Here is a 21,810-nt window from a genome sequence, read left to right on the forward strand (position 1 = left end):
CAGGCTCCCACGTACACAATATCTAATAGGCTATATTGTTTACGATGGCCCTGCCACAAAAATGGATGGAGGTTGTGCTTTTGGTGGTGTGTTTATCACTTTGTCACTTGCACTCTGTGACAGTTCAACACATATTTAAAATAATTTAAAACTGAAAATGTTTATTTGACATTGTTAGCATTGGACGTAGCTTGGTGGCCCACATGGGATGATGAGAAAGAAACTCATAATGGCTGTAAACTAGACCTGCACCTTCCAGATTTTCTAGGCCTTTCTTAAAAATGGGAGAGGACCTTGTGAGTCCCTGGACGGTCTATGATAAAAAAAATACTCATCCAATTCAGCAGAAGTCAGTATCTTGATAAATAAGCCTATTAAAAGGTCCTGTGTTACCTATCCTGTGCAATTTTGAATTAATTGTGAAATCTATTCAATTGTATACCATATTATAAACAATGAATACTTGGTAATAAACTCAGATAGACATAGCAGATCCACAGTCAGCCTGTCTTTTCACCTGCTGCCCTGTCACCCAGTCCACTTTAGTGAAGCAAACCGATCGGGGATCAGGATTGGGGTTTCCCCACCCACAATGCATCATCACTGCAATTACACAGCACTGCCATGTTTGTGCTTTGGTCGTGGATGGACAGTGCTGCAGCAGCGAAGTACTTAGCTAGCTTCGCGTTTTGTTCCGTTTTGAAGGCGAAATACTAAAGATGTCAATGCCGTCCCCAGTTTTATAATCAGACTCGACGTGGAAAGCGCCTTGCATCATGGCGGCCAACGCCCAGGGTAAGGAATATTAGCTATTAATCATTATAATGCTAGCTAGCCAGCCTAAAGAAGTAGCATTAGCTAACGTTAGGTAGTTAACAATAACTGCAGCTACGGTGACGCTAGGCCACATATTGGACCCCGGCCCTGAATGGCTAGCTAATGCCTTTAACAAACATCAACGACCACTGGGATTTGGTTTGTGTTCGCTGTAAACAGGAGTAATTAACTCGTGTTATTTAGCAGCTAACATGGCGTACGTTTATTTTAGTAAATGTTAGTTTGACGTATTTGTTCCCGACTAGCTAACGCCAGGTAAATGTGAACATTTCTTGGCAAGGTGGCAACTGTTATTGTCGCCTGCCGCCTGAATTTCCGGCTGGAGCAACTGTCTTTGTAGCTAGTTAGCGGTAGCTTTAGCTGAGAGATCATTGCACAACTTGGTTTGGCTGGCTGGAAGCTAACTGTTAGCCTGCAGTTTAAGAAGCCGGACAGTAGCAGATAAAGATGGCATGAAACGTCCCACGCGTGTAGGATGGAGTAACCCCCTCAAAATACCATCTTATTATTTGATGTATTATACCCAATAGTTTAAAGCTATTCGATTATGAAGTGAAATAAAGGCTGCGTGGTTGCTGTCATGTGTGGGCCTAAACGTAGCAGCAGCAGCAACGCTGATATGAGTCTGCCCCGAGCACATAAGGACATCGGTCTGAAAGAACACACGGTTCTTTTGGTAGTAACACTTATGTCACTTGTTTGACCTTCGCATTCAGTAATCAAATTTAGACATTTATTTCCTGGCCTTGTCGCCAGGAGTGGGACTTGGCAGGGACATCAACACTGCACTTGATTTCTGTTGACATGGGTAACATGCAACTCGATTTTCGAACAATTTTCAGTGCAGTCACGATTTTGTTTTGATCCGACTACAATACCATGTTTTTTTCACCACTTGACTGCAGCACCCTTAAGAACATATCTGGCATCTCAATTAAAATCTGAGTCCGCATATAGACGAGTTCATGAGGTGAACCACATGCGTCTGGCCTATAAACGCACAAATTTAACAAATGTGGCACCACTGGGGCTTAGTAAGTAAGCTTAGAAAGCACATTGAATAGAGCCAGTACGAAAACTGTGGGAAACGCCAAAAGGCGTCAACCTGCTGTTTGATTATGTGGTAAAGTTGTGTTGAATTTAAGAAATGTACGATTTTGTTGATTCTCCTGAAATGCAGACTGATTTTAAACCATTTTATGCAGTGCCAGGAAAGTGTGCATGTGATGATGTCCCTATAATGCATTAACATTAATACTCAGCTTGTGTGCAACACTGGTTCACTATGTTGTATTGGCACAAATCTGTTTTTGCACAAATCGTTTGGATTTTGCAGTTTGTTGTACATTGTGTAACATCATTGGTTCTACTCTGTTTTAAAGTGAAACCCCTGAATGTGGTTAACATTATCTTTGTGACACTTTTTATATTGCTTGAATCTTCAAGTTCATTCTTTCCTTGAATAACACAGAAGCCTAGTCCAGTCCACAGGTTTGCTGACAATGTACTTTTTGCGCAGGGCAGCAGGGTAAGGTAGTAAGTAGGGTGACCGCCCGTCAACCAGAGGTACCGGGTTTAAGCCCCTGTGTTGGCAAGCATCTGCCTTGATGGTGTTCTTTAGCAAGAGACTGAATCCCTACCAGCTCCAGGGCTGCTGTTCTGTAGCTGATTCCCTCTGACATCTCTGTGGAGCAGGGCAAGTGAAAAGAGAATTTCCGTACAGGCATCAATTTATTATCTTACTATTATTGTAAGGTGAAATGGCCAATTCACACATTTCTTATCTTCCACTGTTACTACTGGCAGTACAAAGTACATCATAGCAGGTTAGGCTAACAGGATGTAAACAATGCTTCTGTCAGTCAACAAAGTTTTGATTTAAACTTGCACTAGATGCCAGCAAAAATAACAAATCAATGTTTCTGAAAATTGTATTAAGAATTTTGAATTTTGTGCATGGACGTCTTGTCTAAAGAGTCATGAAAGACAGGGCTGGAATCCTGCTGGAAACCAGTTGCATACAGGTGACAGTCTCTTTAATTGACATCCCTAAGTCCTCCTGGCTCAACCCACAGTGCACTGCACCCCTCATCCTCTCTGTCTGACCAGGCAAGAGCCTATGTTGATACTTGGATGCTTTGCACTTTGGAATGAAAAAAGTTATTACAAACAATTACAACTACAAACGGTGGGGGTGAGTTGTATTGCGGAATGGACTGTCTCCCATCTCAGCATTAGGAGGGAAAAGGTCTAAATATTTCAGTTCCTTGGAGGCCGGGTAGTAGAGAATGAAGTATCTCAGGACATCAGAGATGGTTACAGAGCAAAGGCCATCTGATGCATCAGTAATGTTGTACGTCTCTGTACCTCTGACCCAGTCTTACAGCTTAGAATGCATTGATTGTGTTAAGGATGGAGCTGCGTGGGCAGGCTTGATAGAGATAGCCTAACGAAAACCAAACCAACTTGTTTTCTCTTGGGAAGATGATACATAATAGGCTGCCTGGCCGCTGGCGTTGAACAGTCAGAGAAGGCTGGTGTTTTTGTTCTCTGTTTTGATGCAGCGGTGATAAACCTCTTAAAATACAGTCTTTGTATGTCTGCTTGTTGACTCTGCGCGTTTCAGACTTCAAGAAATCCCAACAGACCAATAGGACAGAATGACGTTAACCCAGGAGGCTGGTATATTTTATGAACATGGTCCATTGCACTGATCACAGGCTGTAAATAAAACTGTCTTTCTTTTGCAGATGATGACTTTGATGAATATGACAAACCAGGCGCGGAGAGGTCACGCAGGAGAAGGGGTGAAGACGACGATTTAGACAGGTAAATCATTTAATCATGTGTTTTCATGTGTTGAAAGCTTTGCTTACTGTACAGACATGAGAATGTAGCATTCACAAACTGCTGTGGCAAAGTCATGATGACCGAGACATGTACTTGGTAGTCCACAAATTATTGCATTCTTGAAGTCCAGTCCAAGCCGTCCAAGCCTCCCATAAAAATAAGTAGTTGTAGTCCGAATTATGTGCCGGAGATCATTACTTTTGTGCATGTGCAATACAACAGGGCATTTAGGTTTCAAATCTCTGGGGCTACTGATAGTTTTGATTTTGATTTGAACAACTGAAATACAGTATGATCCAAGTTGTCTCATCAAACAAGTGAATCAACTTTCCTCTACTGAAATTATGCAATCTGCTGCTATTCTTAAAGGAGAATACCGGTGTCATTTAGAGTTATAGCCCATTTACTATCTAGTTGATATTTCACCCAATCATTTTGAAATGTATGCCGTGTGTAATTAGATCTTCTTTTTTTTTAACATTTACTTGTTTTTCGTTGTTTTTAAAATACAAACTTTATAGTGTCAAACCTATCTTGAAATTAACTGCTGTCCCTCTAACAAAGATGGCCTAAATAAAAAGACATGGGTATGACATGTTTTGAGGGATTAGGATATTTTAATGGTGGAGATTTCATTTCTCCCTGTGGGTGTCAGGTGATGAGCAGAGTGTAATGTAATGGGCGCACTGATTCGAAAACACTCAACATGGGCACAATAAAATAACGATAAAACAGAAACAATGAAAAAAACAAATTAAAACTTCATGTTTATTGTGAGGGACTATCTAGCTTGGGCATTTTTCAAGTCTGGAAGTGGTTTTTCATACTGTACAAGAATGAATGTCAGCAAATGTTTTTTTCTGAAGGTAGGAAAACAATCCCTAATATCTCTAAATATGCTGACTGTGTGCAGACACTACCAGGAATAATGTTAAGAAGAAGGGCGACCTAGACGAGTGGCACAAACTTAAAAAACACTGGTAGAATATGTTAATGCAGATAAAATACATTATGCTGTTCAGTGTGACCTGGAGCTTGACGTATCAACCAAAGAGCTAAACACCAGCTGTTTGCTATGAATTGAGCAGGAAAACATGCAATGCACTAGGCCTGACCCTGAATCGTTGATGTTTTGTATCACCCATTTACACCTGGTATTACAATGCCATCTGTATCCAGATATGGTGTCCGGATAATGATCAATCTGATCACGGCCGTTTAATTTACACCTGGTATTTATGGGTATACATTCTACCGGCAATGTGATCGGTGTGATTCACGCGCACTAAAATGTGATCTGTATCTGGATATTTTATCTAGATAAGAAAAAATGCATGTTAAATGCATATAGCACGTATTGCGATTGGAATGTGATCAGGTCTACGTATTGGAGTGGGATATTAGCCAGGTTGATTGATGCCTTTAGTATTGATGATTGATGTCTTTGGTAATATCGGAAAATAAGCCCTGACAGGGTGAATCAAGACCCCTGCGCAAACAGAGCTGTGAAGGGGTTTTTGAGCAACGCTGTCCTTCACAATTAAACAGTTAAACATTAGCCATGTTCACACCTAGAGTACTGCCACATTCTTCTCCTATTGGCCACTCAGCAGTTCAGCTGGAGTAATTGGAGGTCAAGTGATTTGCTCAAGGGCGCATAGACTGATGGTTTTGGTGGGAGGGGAGAGCGTTACTAATCACTTTTCTCCGCCCAGGTTGTTTCTAAGATGTTCAAGGATTCCAACCATTGACCTTTCAAGCTCATTTCGCTAACGTCTAGGCCTCTCTATCAGTGCCATTACTTAAACAAATTTAAAAAGTTTTCTCTTTTCTTACAGAACTCTTGAGTTGATCTTCTATAGTTAGGGCTGCATGTTTATAGCAAAAATGATAATCCAGACTGTTTTGCTAAATATTGTGATCATGATTATTTTTCTCATTTTAGGTAGCAGTCTTGTTTTCTCTTTTACTGTTTTACTCTTATTGTGGTCCTTATTTACAAATTCAAATAATTACTTCTTTATTACTTTGGGGCACAGCAAAGCCCTCAGGCAAACTTTGAGCTAAGGCTATGGTGGTTTAAAACCAAAGTATCTCCAAATGACACCGGAGCTTCCTGCTTCTGTTTTTTTAACTTTTGTTTTGGTCATGTGTATTCAAAGGTTAGAATTGGTCACATAAAGGAAGCACCTAATATACCACACCAGGACTTTCAGGGGAATTGAAAATATAACAAATACTTCAATATCAGCAAATCACATAATTATTAATCATTGAAACATAAATAGCGATATACTATTATCTACAACAAACAATGATTTTTCTTCCTTGTAATTTAGTCCTTGCTTGTTAAACATGAGAATTTATGAAGAGAAGTCATAGCCTACCAGTCTACCAAAAATAGTTTTTACGGATATTGTGATGGCAGGGATTGACAGTATCACTTAAAGCAATATGTTAATCATGTTTGGTGAATAGACATAACGCGCTGCGCTATTAGCTGGCTTTGCTAACCTTTTATTGATTGTCTTTTCTCCTTATAAAGTGATCTGGAAGAGGATTTACTGCAGGAGGATTGGCTGTCAGGTAAAAAGGTAAGACAAAACAAAATCTCCCGCAATCCTATTTGTTTTGTTCACACTGGTTACAAAAATAGTCTCTAACCAACATGTGGGTGTTCCATCGATTACATATAGAAAATGGGGAAATAATATTCAAAACAGAATCTGTTGGTGACGGTAGCACATTTAGATAATAATAATACTGAACAGTGGGCATGTAGCAGGTGGCTCCTCCACAGGGGGATTTATTGATGTGAACCAGGAGGAAGTATGGTGGACAAAAAAGAACTGTCTTAACCTGCCCAGATTGCCTTCACCACATGGGAATAAAGCATCCTTTTGGGTTGGAGGAGATCCCCTGCCCCCCATCCCTGACACACAGTCACACACACACACACACAATTTTAGTTTGAATTTTAGCCTCATTTTAACCATTTGCCTCAAACACAATAAAAAGCGTATGAATATGCACTACTGTGGCCCATGCCATCATGAAGCCCGTGCTTGAGGAAGAATAGAAGAAAATTTTCCTGCATTGACTGATCTGACTGCTGCTGCTTTTTGTTTCAGAATCCCTCAGAAGCGTCAGATGAAGAGCTGAATGACGACCTTCTCCAAAGTGATGATGAAGATCAAAATATGAGGTAAGATGACTATTTCCATGCCGCGTGTTCAAGTTTCACTCGGTTTAATGTTTTTAGTTGTTCAGCCGACAAATGTAAGGACCAATTTGTGCATATTGTAGCTTCAAACTTCATTTTTGTTTTCTGTAAATCTGAGGTGTTTTTGTTGTTGTTGTTGTTTTTCAGTGGCCAGGATGTGAGCTTCAATGCCACATTCGGCTTGGGCACATCCTATGACCAGCAGGACAACTTGCAGGAAGCAGACTACACAGATGACATCGTGAACCTGGGTACAGAGGGCTGTGAGGAAGGGGATGTAGAGGAGGGGGGCTATCAGCAAGAGGGGGAAGAAGAGTACACAGAGGAATACAGCCAGGGCAACGACACCGAGATGCCTGAAGACCAAATGGATTACACTGGAGAATTAGCTGAAGGCTACCAGGATGAAGTGTTAGACATCCAAATCAATGAGCCCATAGACGGTGAATTTCAAGTGAGTCCTCACATTTGCTCCCTCACGTATGCGTGCATGTGCACACACAAACACACACACACACACACACCAAACCTCCTCCCTTCCCTTGTCTATCTAACTCTATTGTATCTTAGAGATAATGTCAATTTTCTTGTCTTGGTATGGGCATGGTGAGGATTGAAATCTATTCAAGAGAAGGGGATGCTGGCTGGCATTGTGGGGCAGGGGAGGATTAGCTTCATTATCACTTCCCGCCAGTTAATTTCTCCGTCTTGCTGACAAAGTTTGTGTTGACAGCTTGTTTGGCGTGAGGTAATGCTCTGCTGTCGCCTCCAAATCCCCGTGCCATTGTGACCTTGGGCCCTGTATCTTTGGGGGAGTAAGAGGCTGCTTTGTGTGGGGGAGATGTGCTGCCAATCGGCGGAGGTTAATGTGGGGGGCTTTTATCTCTGGCTTTAGACTGGATCTGATAAAGTCTCGCGCAGGTGAAAAGATTATTGACCTTCCTCAGGACACCCCATACAGTTTTCTAATGATTGATGCGAGTTTCCCTTTTATTCGTTTCCCTTCCCTCTTAGCCTGGACTAAGAGGATCAAAGATAAGAGCAGATCCATGTGCAAATGTCCGTTATGGTCCATTTACCAAGGTGTGATGGCGTTTGGCACCTGACAAAGATATATTAGGCTACCTCCTTTTTTCCATACCAAGATAAGATGTTGACCTTCTTACTGAGGGTGCACCGCACTACTCTATGCTTATTTGGGATTTTGGAAAATGTCCGCAGGTGTGGATGCGCATATGTATTCTTATGTGTAATAACTATGTTTACAAGGTCACTAAACTGCCTGGGCTTGACATTTGTGTTTGCTGTGGTATTCATTCAGCAGTACTGTGCGGAACAGTTTAAAGGATTAAGCTGTTGTGTCCCCTTGGGGCGGCCTGTCCATCCGTCTCGTTTGCTGAGAGGGTTTTTTTCTGCATTAATATGTGCTGTTGGTTGGCAGGTTAATGGAGCGCAACACCAAACACCATTCTCTGACCTACAGACTGACCTTATTTAGCAATGAATTTCTGTTATCGGCATGTTTGACTTATTAGCAGCTCCCATATACTAGATATAAATCACCAAGTGTGCACTAGTTTTAGCTTGTTGGTTTGCTGGAGTGACTTTAGACAGATGATGCATAGATTGATGAAACTGGTTTTGGCGGGAGTGATTGCAATTGAAAAAAATGTTTTGAAAATTTTGTCATGGAGTTGCGGAAACTGACTTGTCATCTCCCAGAATGTTTGTGTCTGTGTGTGATGTTGTTGGCACTGAGTCATGAAGTTACAGTGGGGCCAATAAAGGAGTGATTTGTGAAAGAGCCAGTCGATGATATTTTCACCATCATTGAACCGGAGAGGAGTGTTTTTATCTGCGCCCGCATTTCTGTATATCATGTCAAACATTTACATCTCATTGAATTTCAAATGCCGTCAGGAATAGTAATGAAGCCTTGCTCCCACTGTTATGGTAATTCAGGGGAGGGGAGGGGGGGGGGCTCGGTGGTGCCTCCCCAAAATCCGCTCGATAACATTTCAATGTTTTCCATTATGCTCTGTATGAATTTTTTTCATAAACAAGTTTACATTTCCATCTGTCTCAACCCCAAGGTTGTTTCAGCATTAGGCTAAACTTATCTTAGCCAGCCAAATAACTGAAACCTTACAGCTAAGACAATACATTCATATTTTTTCTAAATAATAATTTTCCTATTGGATTTCAGTTGATAGACTACACCTCCATTTACTCCTTATGCTTAGGTATATTTGCCATACCTCATAAGCATTTTTTCCCCCAGATAAAATACTCTCTTATCCAGTAATGACTGAAATATGATTGACCATTATCAGAGCATTGTTACCACTTAAACTAATGAATTTGGGTTTTCCGTTTGTTGTTTTAAGGATGATGAATACACAACAACCTATGCTGATGAGCCACTAGATGAGCATGGAGTCCAACAGGAGGAGGCCCCCGAGGAGGAGGGGGAGATGGGGGGAGAAGAGCAGCAGCAGGAGGAGGAAGACACTGCCGGGGGCTCTCAGGTCTTTGACTCAGAGGAGGTAGGCTGAGACTTCTCTATATATCACCTAACTGACACTGTGTGTACATTGATTACAGTGATTTCAGAATACAGAACCCTACACATTAGGGTTGTAAACTGCTAACTTATTATCTTTCTGCTCTTCATCCCTACATAATCCAGTTTCATTTGTGCTTTTGATAGTTCACTGTTTGGAAGTAAGCTTCTGTACAGTCATGCATGGTAGTGAAGTGTAGTTTTCTCTGAATGCTCTAAGACAATTGTGGAAGTTGTGTGAAAATTCACACTGAGGGCGTGAAGATTCATAGTTAAAGTTACATTTTCACGACAGTCAAACTTTTACTTCCAAGTAGATACTGCTCAGTAAAAAATAGGCAATATTTGTGGAGAATTATTTTCTCAAGCACTGTAAACCGTGATAAAGTGTGACAGTGCTGCACAGGTAGGAGTGAAGTGTCTCACCCCTGACTGACAGAGCTGAATTTGCACTTCATGTTGAAGGAAATGTACTGGAATTGTAGGATGTTGTTGTCAACATGAGAACATGTCTTCTTCAGGTTGAGAATGAAGCTGAGCCCGAAGAAGAAACAAAGAGGAGTCTGACGAAGAGGATGATGATGATGAAGAGTCTGGTCGCTTACGGTTCAAATCAGAGAGGAAGGATGTCTCTGTTGTGCGGTTGGCGGACGCGGGCAGTAAAAGAAGGAACATCCCCGAAACACTGGGTACGAATTATTCCTGCCTGTCATAACTCATCCTTCATACAGTGATAGCCAGATTGAATCCCCTAATATTTTCCTCTCTAGACTGCAATAGGTTTACATCCTTATTTCAAGGCCATATTGAATTCCAGTCTTAACCATGTACTCAACGAAACTTGTGTTGTGTCCCAATTTTAACAAGTTTTTTCCAAACGTTTCATGCTCATGTTTTCCTGTCCTACCTACCATCAGAACTGTCAGAGCAAGCCAAGGCGGATTTGATGGAGTTTGAGAAACAAGAACAGCAGAGGAAACAAGGCCGTTTCGGAGGCCGAGGGAGAGGAGGAGGGCGAGGTAGAGGAAGAGGAGGCTTCCCGGGGTTCGGAATGATAGATTTCCGAGGTGACAGAGGAAGAATGATTGACCAGAGGCTCCGCTGATGGGAAACATGGGCATGCAGGTAAACCGTTGCAGAATCATCCATCTGAACGCCTTTAAAGGGATAATCTACTAATTTGGCTACATGGAATAATGCATCTCTTGATACTCAGCCCACTCCTCTTAAAGATTAGCTGAAGGGAACATAAGGGCTTCACTGGATAAGATGATTTGAAATTGCTTGTCTCTGGCTTTACTGTATACCTTCTTGTATCCATCACATTTATGACAAGACCGGATGTATTTGTACTTGACATGTATTTTGTTCGCTAGTGCTCTCTTTGCTGTCTAAGACCTCTGGAGCTGTGGTCGTTTGCTCATGAAAAAAGTCAATTAAACCACTCCTCTGCTCCCCTTATCAATGTTGATATATGGATTACACCAAAGCATTTGGCAGTAGTCCATTTAGACAGCATTATACAAAATTAAATTTGTTCTTTGCCCAGGATTTAGTTTTCTTGTGGGCTTTTATTATTGGATATCTCTCCAAGCATATAATCCTTTCATTTACATTGCTCATCAGTTCATACAAGGCCTTTGAAGGTCTAGGGAAAAGAAAGTCACTTTAAACATGTAACCTAAATAATTAAGACTAGTGGTGGTGATTTTTAATAAAGCAGTGGGAAATTATTTGGGAGTTATGAATTGGGCCATGATTATTCACTATTACAATTCTCATGAATCCCAATGTTCAAGATACTACATGTTATATTGTCTCATAAATATGTCATTGTTAAACTGGCGTTGATACTAGGGATGCACCGATCAAGTTTTCTTGGGCCAATTCCTATTCCCCAATTTTTTAACATTTATTTTTTATCTTTTATCTTATGTGTGATCAGCCGATTAACGTTCCAATGATGGCACGTCGTGTAAAAGTGCACAGCAATTTTAAGGACTTTTTACACGGGAGGCGACAGCTGCATGCGGACTTATTTTCACCGCATGCGGGAATTATTTTCACCGGACATTATGACCGGAGAGATTTAAATATGTCAGACTTCAACAGATTTTCCAGGAAAAAAAAAAGGAAATTACCGGATAACGGAAACCCAGGTGTGTGTGTGTGTGTGTGTGTGTGTGTGCGCGTGTGCGCGCGCGCGCGCGTGTGTGTGTGTGTGTGTGAAGTGTGTCCGTGGCACGTGAAGGGGAAAAAACAGCTGGTGCTCCGCGTGTGGTAACCATAGAAACGGCCGTAACACACAGCTGTGTAGTCCAGAAGATGCTGCTATAATTACAGCTAGCTAGCTAACAGTTGCGTATGTTTACACAGCCAAATATAACTACTGAATTGTAATGTAGCCTACATAGCCTACCTCATACACCCACTCTTGCACCGACACTTTGGGCTCTCTCATTAATGTCCCGGTAGTTGCTTAGAAAGCAGTCATTAAGTTTTGGGAAATCACAGACCTCAAGAATCAACTTTCCCTCCATTTTTCAAACTCAGTGACAACAGAACAATTCTCATTTCAGTAGTCAGGTGACACGGTGTCTGCTGATAATCAATTGTGTGGTGAAACTCTGAGTCGCGGTGTCAATAAGTTAAAGACAATTCAACTCTGGCTGAGTGGGCGGACCTGTGTGCGATACGAGCACGAACGAGACTTTCAATCTGCCCGCTCCTCCATGTCACCCCGCACATCTCTCATTGAAAATGAACGAGGACCAGCTGATTGTCGCTTCCCGTGTAAAAGGCCCTTTACACCAGGCAGTTGAAACAGTGATCAACTGATCACTGATGTGCTTTCTAGAATGTTTACTGGCTTATTATGATCAGTGGCCGATCAATCGGTGCACCCTTAGTTGATACATCCTAATGCTAGCAGAGAACATGGCTGTTGGTGTTACAAACAGTAGTCACAGTGCTTCATGCATTAATTTGGTCCAGTTTGGTTTCCTCAAACAACTTTCTGGTATGCTTGTAAATTCTACATTAAAAGCAGCAGGAAAGAGAAATAATGAAATATGGCATTAGCAGGGGCTGTAGTTCACTTGAAGGTTACCTTTTAATTAAAAGTAGTTTGAGTCTTTATTTTTATATCACTAAAAGTAGTTGCTAAAGAATCTGTGTGTAGTTCATCCTTTGCGGAGACTTACAAGAAATTACTCTAGGAAACCATCATCACTGTTGGTTGTGAATTGACATGTTGGCTTGTCAGTGCATGACTGCAAGCAAGGATAGCAGATTCCTCCAAGAAAGCAATGTGTCTTGACAGGTTGTTTTGGTTTTCCCTCCTCTCTCTCTCTCCATCTCCCTCAAATTAGCCGCCGTCCTCCAGAATGCCTCCTCCTCATCATCCTCATCAGCAGCAACCGCAGTCCCAGCAGCACCACCACCATGCTCCGGGCCCAAGAGGACCTCCTCCCTTTCAGGAGCATGGGGGCCCGCTGGCCCAGCAGCCCCTCCAGCCCCTCATCCCCCCACACATGGCTCACCGCTCGCCACCGGTGCGGCCCCAGATGGAGCCGCCACCACGCATGATGAGCTCCCCACCACCCAACTTCCCCCAGCATCACCAGCAGCAGCCTCCGCAGCCCAAAAACATCCACATCAACCCCCACTTCAGAGGCCCTGCATCCTCTTCTGTTCAAGGTAGGCCGATAACCACTTTCACTCAAAGGCTTTTTCTTTGCTGTTTTGCGCAAAATCATTTAGTGTGATTTAATTTATATGGAAGTAAAAGTATTTCCCTCTCTTTTCTGGGTTCACCATCGAGGTGATAGGATGCTCAGTAGAGGTACATGTACATGATGCCATTTTGGTTGGCAGTTATCCTTGCACTGCCCTGAAAGGTGTCTGGATTAGAATGTCATTTTGTTGTTTGGTTGAATGACAAGTGAATAGCTCTCTCAGCCAGTAATGGGTTTATCCTCAATTTTTTTTTCTGGCAGCATCACCATTTCATTCCCTGAGATGGGTTTATCTGGCCTGTCTGTCCAGGCTGCGATTGAAATTTTGTTTGTAAAGTGTGTGTGCATGTGCGTGCGCACGTGTGTGTGTGTGTGTGTGTGTGCGTTGTGTTGTATTGCGCTGTCGGGTGGGGGTTTGGGTTTTGCTTCTGAGAGGAAGACATGTACTGGAAGATCAGGGATTGCCTCTGGTTATGATTAAGTGTGTGTGTTATGATTTTATATATATATATATGTATGTGTGTGTTCTTTTTTTTTTTTTTTTTAAGGGATTGAGTCCAATTGAAGGTTTTCCAGTTATCAGTGGTATACTAAACCTGATTTTGTGCCACTGTACCAGAAAAATCCAGTTCAGTTGCATGTTGTTTGTTTTGTTGTTTGAAATGTATTGTGCCAAATGTTGTCAAACGACAAATGTCTTAACTTACTCATTTTCGATGCTGAATTTGAGAAATGAACCTCATACGTTTAATATTTCCTTTAGCTGCTGGCCTATGCCCAGCTGTGTAAAGATGTAAGCAACATCTCTGAGGTGAAATTTAACATGCATGCCTGTGTAACAGACTTTAGCACAGAGGTGTCTAATGGGCTCTCTCCTTTTCTACTATCGCCACCCTCTCTCTCTCTACTGCCCCTCATTTTAATCTCTCTCCCCCTCCCCCTCTCAACACCCCCTTCTTTTTCTCTCTCTTTCTCATTGCAGTGCCCTTGATGCCTCCTGCTCAGAGCCAGCCCAGACCTGCTGTGGGTCCTCAGAGGTTCCCTGTGAGTAGCAGCTGCTCCTCTCCCTCCCTTTCGCCTCACTTTCTCTCCCCCACCACACGGTTAGCGTGCCTCTTTGTGAGGGCAATATCATTATGGCAATTAGACCGCCTGCCCTGGCCAAATACTGTTAGAGCAAATCTGTAAACACTGATACGAGTCTGGCTGCACAACTGGAAATGCTTGATAGGGGCTTTAGGCGGTAGACTTTTGGAGGTCGGGGCTGCAATAGCGGGACTTAGTTAGCAACTCTTCATGGATGGGCTGGGGCTCAGACTAGCCAGCTTGGCACATAATGGAATTGTGAAACCAGGATATACTGCCAGTTAAATTTCACTTTCCCCAAGTTTGTGTCCCAAAGCCAACGCTATTTGAATTAATGAAACATGGTGATGGTGCTGGGGTGAGCCTCTTGCCTTTTTGCACCATATATTCTGAAGGCCAAATTTCACGTCTTAACTCAGTAGCTTGGCTGTAAGAAAAAGGTTCTTTATTTCACTAACAAAGAACCCATCCAAGAGATGACAGGAATGCCTTTAAAGTGATTACTGTATTCTGGGAAATGGCTTGCCAGACAGCCAGCCAAAGTGCCTTAAGTTACTCCGTCCTTCTAGCTAATGATGCCCAGGCATCAGGTGGCGCTGGTACTGACTGACACGTTCCTGGAAAGCACATTTTATATGGATTTATGCAAATCAGCTATTGGAAAATAGCTGCATCCAATTGCATTTCATGTGGATTTACAAGCCCTGTTGACAAATGAGCTAGGCTTTCATATTGGAGTCCATCTCTGTTAAAAAATAGCAATTTTATTCAGCTCTCATCCCCCCTCAATGTCAGTATCACCCAATTCCTGTTTTCAGAAGTGTGTGATTGTGGTGGATATTGATAGCAGGGTAGCAGGGAGCTGTTTTACCTCTTATCGGAAAGTAGGAGGAGGGGTTGGAAGGGTCTGCAGACAACTGGGCTGATGCACAGCATAGTGTTGGATTACTCAGCTGTCAATCGCATTTAGGCTGCTGTTGCCAAGGACACAATTTGAAATGCAGGTGACATACCAGCCGGCAACATTCCATTTACCACTGGGCACCTGATTACTCATGATTATCATACATTATCATCCCATCAAATTTAATTGTTAAAAAGACTGGGGGAATGGGGGTCATAGCCTCTAGTATTACTGCATTTCATTTTTGCTAGTGGAGACTGGTTTTGAAATATTAATCTGGGTGCCAATTAAAGTTAAGAATATTTAATCAATTTTGATAATGACATTCTGTTAAACCAAAATAGTTAGATGAAGATGCTACCCCCTGCAGTATTTGATAATTTAGTCAGTCTGAGCTATACTCCTTTGTGGTCAATACCTTTTTGAAATACTGTATTTGCTATTGCTATGCGCATTCTGATAATTAAATGTTTTAATCTGAAATGCCTCATTGGTGACAGTCTCAGCGCCATAGCTGTTACATTCATGTCAAAGGTACTTTGTCCTGAAAACAAAGAATATTCTTAAATGGCAGCAGTCTGTATTGCAGAGCTTGTAAGAAGTCTTAACATGAAACCCAGAAACAAAACATCACTTCTAAACCCAAATTTCCATTCCCCATTGAATAGTTTGACATTTGGCCCCACTCCATTATATGACATTTGTCTTGGTTATCCCCTCTCTGCTGAGAGCTATCTCAGCATCAGTTACATATTGAGCACCCCGCAGTCTGTTTATCAAGGATTAGCAGTGAGAGGATGAGCTGCGTTATTTCAGAGGTATTATGTGGACACTAGAGCCCTCATTGTGCAAACCTGTCTGTCTGACCTTTAGAAGAGTATGATAGTGCCCACAATAACAATGTGATCCTCGCTCCGTGTAAGCCCCTTTGATTAACTTTCTGTTAAGCAACTTTTTGAGACCCTGGCCCTGTAGCATTCAAACACCTCTCCCTCTCTCTAAATACCGCCAGGCAGCAGTGGAATAAAGATGGATTAAGCCTTGATAGCATCTTAAGTAATTTACAATAGGCTTGGAGGAGGCAAGCAGCCCATTTGTGGAAGTGCCACGTGTTGAATAGCAGGTTAATTTTTCAACAGAGACGGATGTTTAAAAGAATAAAGGAGACAGTTATGAGGGGGATTCGTATTCCAAGGAGGGATTATAGGGTTGTTATCTAGTTTTCCTTGGAAGGTAGATGGGGGAGTAGCGTGCATGCAGTGAGTAGAAAGCTGTCGAACATACAAAATGGTTGAAACAAGCAGGCGAGCACTGATCCCCATCTGAAATACCTTTTCCTTGTTAGAGATGTAGGCTTTTAGACAGCCATATCAACAAAGCCCCAACTAGCATTAATGCATTTGCTCTCAAATTCATGCTCAAGGGTTTCTTAAATATTGGCATGCATATTGATGTTTACAAGTCAAGATTCTGCATCGTTTTAATGACCCTAGCCATTCAATTACAAGTACTCCCTGTCCAATGCGATACTCTAGCACAAATTCCCATTTTTCATTAGTTTAATTTGTTTGTGATTATGAAGTTCCCACTATGGCCTATAATTCATGAGTTTTGTGTTTTCCCAGGGACCGGGAGACTTCCAGCAGCACATGCCTGGTAATTTTGGTCAGCCCCAGCGGCCCCCTCATCACATGGAGCCCTTTAGGAGCCAGCCACCTCCAGCCCCCCAGGATAGAGAGCCGCTCTTTATCGGCGGTGAGTCTCACACCCAGCCCTGAAAAGGGTTAAGAAGCTCTCTTAGCATATTTAACCCTATTGGGCATCACCTCTGGCGGTATACCTACAGGGTATGCTGCTAGCATTCTGGTGCTGCTCTATTAGCAGCACTCATGTTATATGCATGTATACATATATACATCTGAATGAGCCTTGGAAACTGCATTCAACATATATTCCTGATTTTTCATTCATGGTTTAATGCGGAATTAAATACAACCCAATTGGTTGTTTACTCTCCTGTTGATAGAGATGTCGGCTTGTGTGTCCCCTGCCATAACCCTATACACCTGGAGAGGGAGTCACTGATGTATTGAAACTGGCTCTTCAAGGCGGGAAAAACAAGAAATTGACATCTTTGTTGTGTTCTTGTTGTTGTTGTTCGATCTCTGCTGCTGTTGGCACAGAGCCACGGTTTCCTGGGCAGCACATGTTTGACCACCAGAGCCCCAGCCCTCTGATGAACAGCAGCAACAACCTCCACCAGCAGCAGCAGCTGCCCGGCCAGGGGCACATGGGCTTTGGCCAACCGGGGCCATCCTTCAACCAGCCGGGCCAGGGCCCGCTAGGCCTGTTTCAGAGAGAACCTCCCAGACCCAACCTCCCTCCCCACCAGGGCCACCAGGGGATGGTCGGGTTGAATCAACAAGGTGGCCCCCCCAACCAGCCCAGGCCCTTCATGGGCCCCCGCCAGCCCTTTGGCCAGCAGCAGGGAAACCTTTTCCCCCCTCCGCAACTCCAGTTTGGGATGCAGGTACGACTGAGAGTAAGTGATATTTATAACCAATAGATGTGTGTGTGTGTGTTGTGCTCTGTGCATGAGATGATCCTAAAGGTTTGTGATGTGTTTACCCACAAATGGCGTGCTGTTTATTTGTCTGTTTCTTCGCCAATCGTGCATGAATTTGCTTGCTAAATATGGTAATTTGATCCTTTTACCATGATGTTTTCTTAGCATCCTCACAATCCTGCCTCTTACAATTCTTATAAAGGCGCCTGGCAAACAATACGCATGCTTCCTCTATCATGAATTTATTAATTTTGCCGGGTTTGCTCTAGATTATTAAAATGGTTGAGACTAGAGTAATGAACACATAAATAAACCAGACTAGTTTCATATTCGCTGCTAGTGAAGCGTTGAGGAGAAAGACTCATGTTTATTTGAGAGGCGCCTCTCTATTTTGCTGTCGAGAGGCATAGACAAGGGCTCCCTCTAGTGATTGAGTCACTGTTGTAGTACTACTATGCGGCTATATGAGGACACCCATTGGAGGTTAATCATATGCAGGACATTGCCTGATCCAAGAATACTGAGAAAAGCGTACATAAAGACTGATAATATTGATTTTTGTTTTAAACAGGATATGAACATTTTGCATTATTTGGTGCTTCAGTACTAATGAATTCTCATTCTGCCAGTTTACTCATGTTGTGTTTTTTCTTCTTTTTCTGATATTTCAGGGCTTAATGCACGGCCCTCCTCTCTCCCAGCTCCCGCATCACGAACCGCTGCAATCTCATCAGCCTATGCACCAACAGCAGCAACATCATAGGCAGGACATGCACCATCAACAGCAACATCACCAGCACCAACTAAATCTCAATGAGCAGCGCCCCATGATGCACCACGGCCAGAACCCCTTCCATCAACAGCAGGCGCATGGCAGCCCCAGGCAGATGAACCCCCGCCCTCAGAACCCCCAACAGCGCAATGTTTCCAATAGGCCGAGGATGGTGAGAGATTAACATATAAACTGTATCTCTTTTCTGCCCACACTGATGAATGTAGCGGTCAAATTGGGTCCGTATGTAATCGCTGACTCATTCTAATTACTGTGCATTGTTCTCTCAACATCATTGCTCACTAAAGATGTCACAAAACATAGTGGAAAACAGATATAACTGAATTTATATTAAGAATAGATTAATTATGGACGCAACGTGAAATGTTTTTTTTTTTGCCTTTTCAACAGAGCCCACCCGCTTCCAAGCACCCGCAAATGCAGATCCTTCCTCAGCGCAACAGCAACCTACGGGAGCTCCCTGTAGCACCTGGCAATACAAACATGAACAATGCCCGCCCCACCGCCTCCCCCGCCTCTAATGTCAGGCCTGTTGCCAAGGCAACACAAGGGGTGCGACCCGGGCAGAACATTCAACCGGTGCCTGGCAGTGGCAGAGGAAGAAGCCAAGTTGTTGCCAAGACTGCATCACAGCCTGGGGTACCAGGCAGGACAGTGGTTCGCAAGGAAATCCCAAGCACACAATCCAACACGGTACCACAGGTCAGCTTTTAGCACTCATGCACAATGGAGGAATGGGAAAAATATTAAAATTTTTGACATATTGCCAACACAAAGATTTCAGATAAATGTACATTCATGTTTTTAAATGTTCTTCTGAAAAGTATGTGAGTTAGTTTCACCAATTTATTTATTTATTTAATTATTTTCCATTTTCTCTGTTAAATTCAGCGATTCAGAAATGGTAAGCTCAACCAAGCTTATTAGTGTGCTGAAAAAAGATTCCCATTCATTAATGGCCCAATCATAAGGTTGTTAATGACAGCGGTTTCAGTCCATTGGCAAGAAAAGATCAATACTATCACATATTTCTCTGGGGTTTTGAGTTTCATTACAACTGAGTGTCATGCCAAGTAATATGTTGCAAATAGAGAGCAATGGTGAACAGCTCCCGTTCCAGTCAGAGGAGACAAGCAGTGATATTGTCAATTTGTGTTTTGTGTCACAGGACCCTGATGAGGATGAGGAGACGCGGCAGTACCGTCTGAAGATTGAGGAGCAGAAGAGGCTAAGAGAGGAGATCTTGAAGAGGAAGGAGATGAGAAGGCAGATGCAGGCTGGTGTCAGAAAGAAGGAGCTGCTGGAGAGGATCAATGCCCAGTCAAACTCCCAGACCCAAGGCCCAGCTCCCACCCAGATCCCCCCCTCACAACTACAACAGCAAACACCGCACCCCATACAACAACAACCACAGCAGCCACAGCAACAACTACAGCAGCAACTACAGCAGCAACAGCAGAGACAATTTCCACACAGACCACAACCACCACAAATTAACCCTAACCAAGGCTCCCCCTTCCCCCCCAACGGCACCCCCCAGACCCCTTCACCACGCCCCAATGTCAAGACACGCCTGCAGATGGCGAAGGGAGGCAGCCCACAGCAACAGACTCCTGGGCCTGGTCCAAACCAGCAGTGGCAGCAACAGCAACAACAGAATCAGCAACAGCAGCAGCAACAGAGAAGGAACAATATTCAGCAGAACCTAAACAGGCCTGGCGCTCAGATCCAGACCACCCCGGTCTCCCAAAGGAGCATGCCCATGCAGGGCGCCTCCTCTATGGGTCCTGTCCAGGCCCAGGCTCAGGCTCAAACTCAGGGGATTAAACCTGGAGTGAAAAGAACTGTGATGCAGCGGGCCAAGAATGCTAGCGGTGAAGGCCTGCAGATTCCACAAAAAGTCAGAGTCGTCAAACTTTCAGGAGCGGTGAGCGTATGTTTTCTCTTTCACCTGACACTTTTTTTTTTTGGTCCTACATATGTGATACTCTGGAACAGATTCACCCACAAGGGAAATGACCTAAACCAAAAGAAGTTTTGAAATGGTTTTAAATGCCACTGATTGCCCTTTTAGTGTCTATTTTGTAATCTAGAAGATTTCTAACCTATGGGAATGACACATGGTGATGTCTGTGTCATTTTGGCAAAATTGATCCATTAAGAGTTCCCTCTCTTAAGCTTTGGGAACTGTTATTGAAGCCAAGATGCCTTCACGCACATCTTACCTTTAGAACACAGAAAGGCTGTAGACATTAAAGAGACCGGTATGACATTTATCTGTAGAGTTGGGGACATCTCATCGCTACTCTTAAAGGTTGATGTCCTCTTTTAAGGGCAGAAGAGTATTCTCTTAAAGATAGAGGCCTAGGAGAGGGTAAAACAAGAATGACAGTAACGCCGACAAAGTCCAGAATTACCACCCCTTGTCACTGCCGGCTATTTTACACTCATTTGATAAGTTACTGCTGTGGCCTTAATTACACATTAATCTCTATTGAAAAACCACAAAGGCGCGCATGTTAAACATTCGTACTTGTCATTGATGAGGCATGTTGGTGAGATGTGATAGTATTTGGAATAAGCCGCTTTCCGACTCCATCCCAGAGGATCAAGCTGCAGAGCCAGAATCACAGGCTGGCTGCAGATGAAGATAACTGGGTGTCAGTGCGTTAATGGAAACCTGTGCAGAGCTATCTGATGTGCCGCATCTCAGAGAAAAAAAGGGGGGTGGGATGTGAGGTAGAGAGAGAGAGAGAGAGAGATGGAAACGGAGAGAAAGAGCTAAGGCCCGTAGCTGTGGTGAAAAGAAGATTCTCCAGATGCTCCCTCTTCCACATTGTTCTGCTGTCATCAACGGCAGCCTGACAATGTTATCTCCTCTCTTTTCTCTCTCTCTCTCTCTATCTCTCTCTCTCTCTCTCTCTCCATCAACTCATCTCTCAGGTGCGAGGCAACAAAAGAATGCCAATCCAAGACCCTTGTAATTAATCTTTCTTGGTGGGAGGGCACCATAATACCTGTGTAAGAAAGTTGCCACTTTTGAGGATTTGGATTTGTATAGCTTAGGCACACAGATAAGGGGCAAATTATATTTTCATCAGGAATAATACAAAGCAGCGCAAGGCACAAAAGCCGGAGGGTGGAGGGGGGGTGGTGTAAGGGGGATGGGGTACACATCAAGCTGCTGTCGTTCCAGTGTAATGCAGCTTAGCATTTGATGGGTGCAATCAGGAGCTGTGATTTCTATAGGA

General features: G+C 43.1%; 1 protein-coding gene across 1 annotated transcript in view; it reads left to right on the forward strand.

Moving 5' to 3' along the window:
- The first annotated feature begins 649 nt into the window (after window positions 1-649).
- rbm33a (RNA binding motif protein 33a) overlaps window positions 650-21,810 on the forward strand; it is a 28,843-nt gene continuing 7,682 nt past the window's right edge. Inside the window, 17 exon segments of the mRNA XM_071525816.1 lie at window positions 650-795; window positions 3,588-3,666; window positions 6,233-6,281; window positions 6,819-6,892; window positions 7,058-7,364; window positions 9,298-9,456; window positions 9,995-10,022; window positions 10,025-10,162; window positions 10,391-10,567; window positions 10,570-10,598; window positions 12,845-13,172; window positions 14,193-14,254; window positions 16,826-16,955; window positions 17,384-17,742; window positions 18,438-18,710; window positions 18,950-19,261; window positions 19,728-20,486. Coding sequence (XP_071381917.1) covers window positions 777-795; window positions 3,588-3,666; window positions 6,233-6,281; window positions 6,819-6,892; window positions 7,058-7,364; window positions 9,298-9,456; window positions 9,995-10,022; window positions 10,025-10,162; window positions 10,391-10,567; window positions 10,570-10,598; window positions 12,845-13,172; window positions 14,193-14,254; window positions 16,826-16,955; window positions 17,384-17,742; window positions 18,438-18,710; window positions 18,950-19,261; window positions 19,728-20,486 — 3,282 coding nt within the window. The 5' untranslated portion in view covers window positions 650-776.

This window comes from Centroberyx affinis, unplaced genomic scaffold, assembly GCF_046629955.1.
Source record: "Centroberyx affinis isolate AG114_WGS23_722 - 3 ecotype Tasmania unplaced genomic scaffold, CSIRO-AGI_Caff_v1 ptg000109l_1, whole genome shotgun sequence".
NCBI lineage: Eukaryota > Metazoa > Chordata > Actinopteri > Beryciformes > Berycidae > Centroberyx > Centroberyx affinis.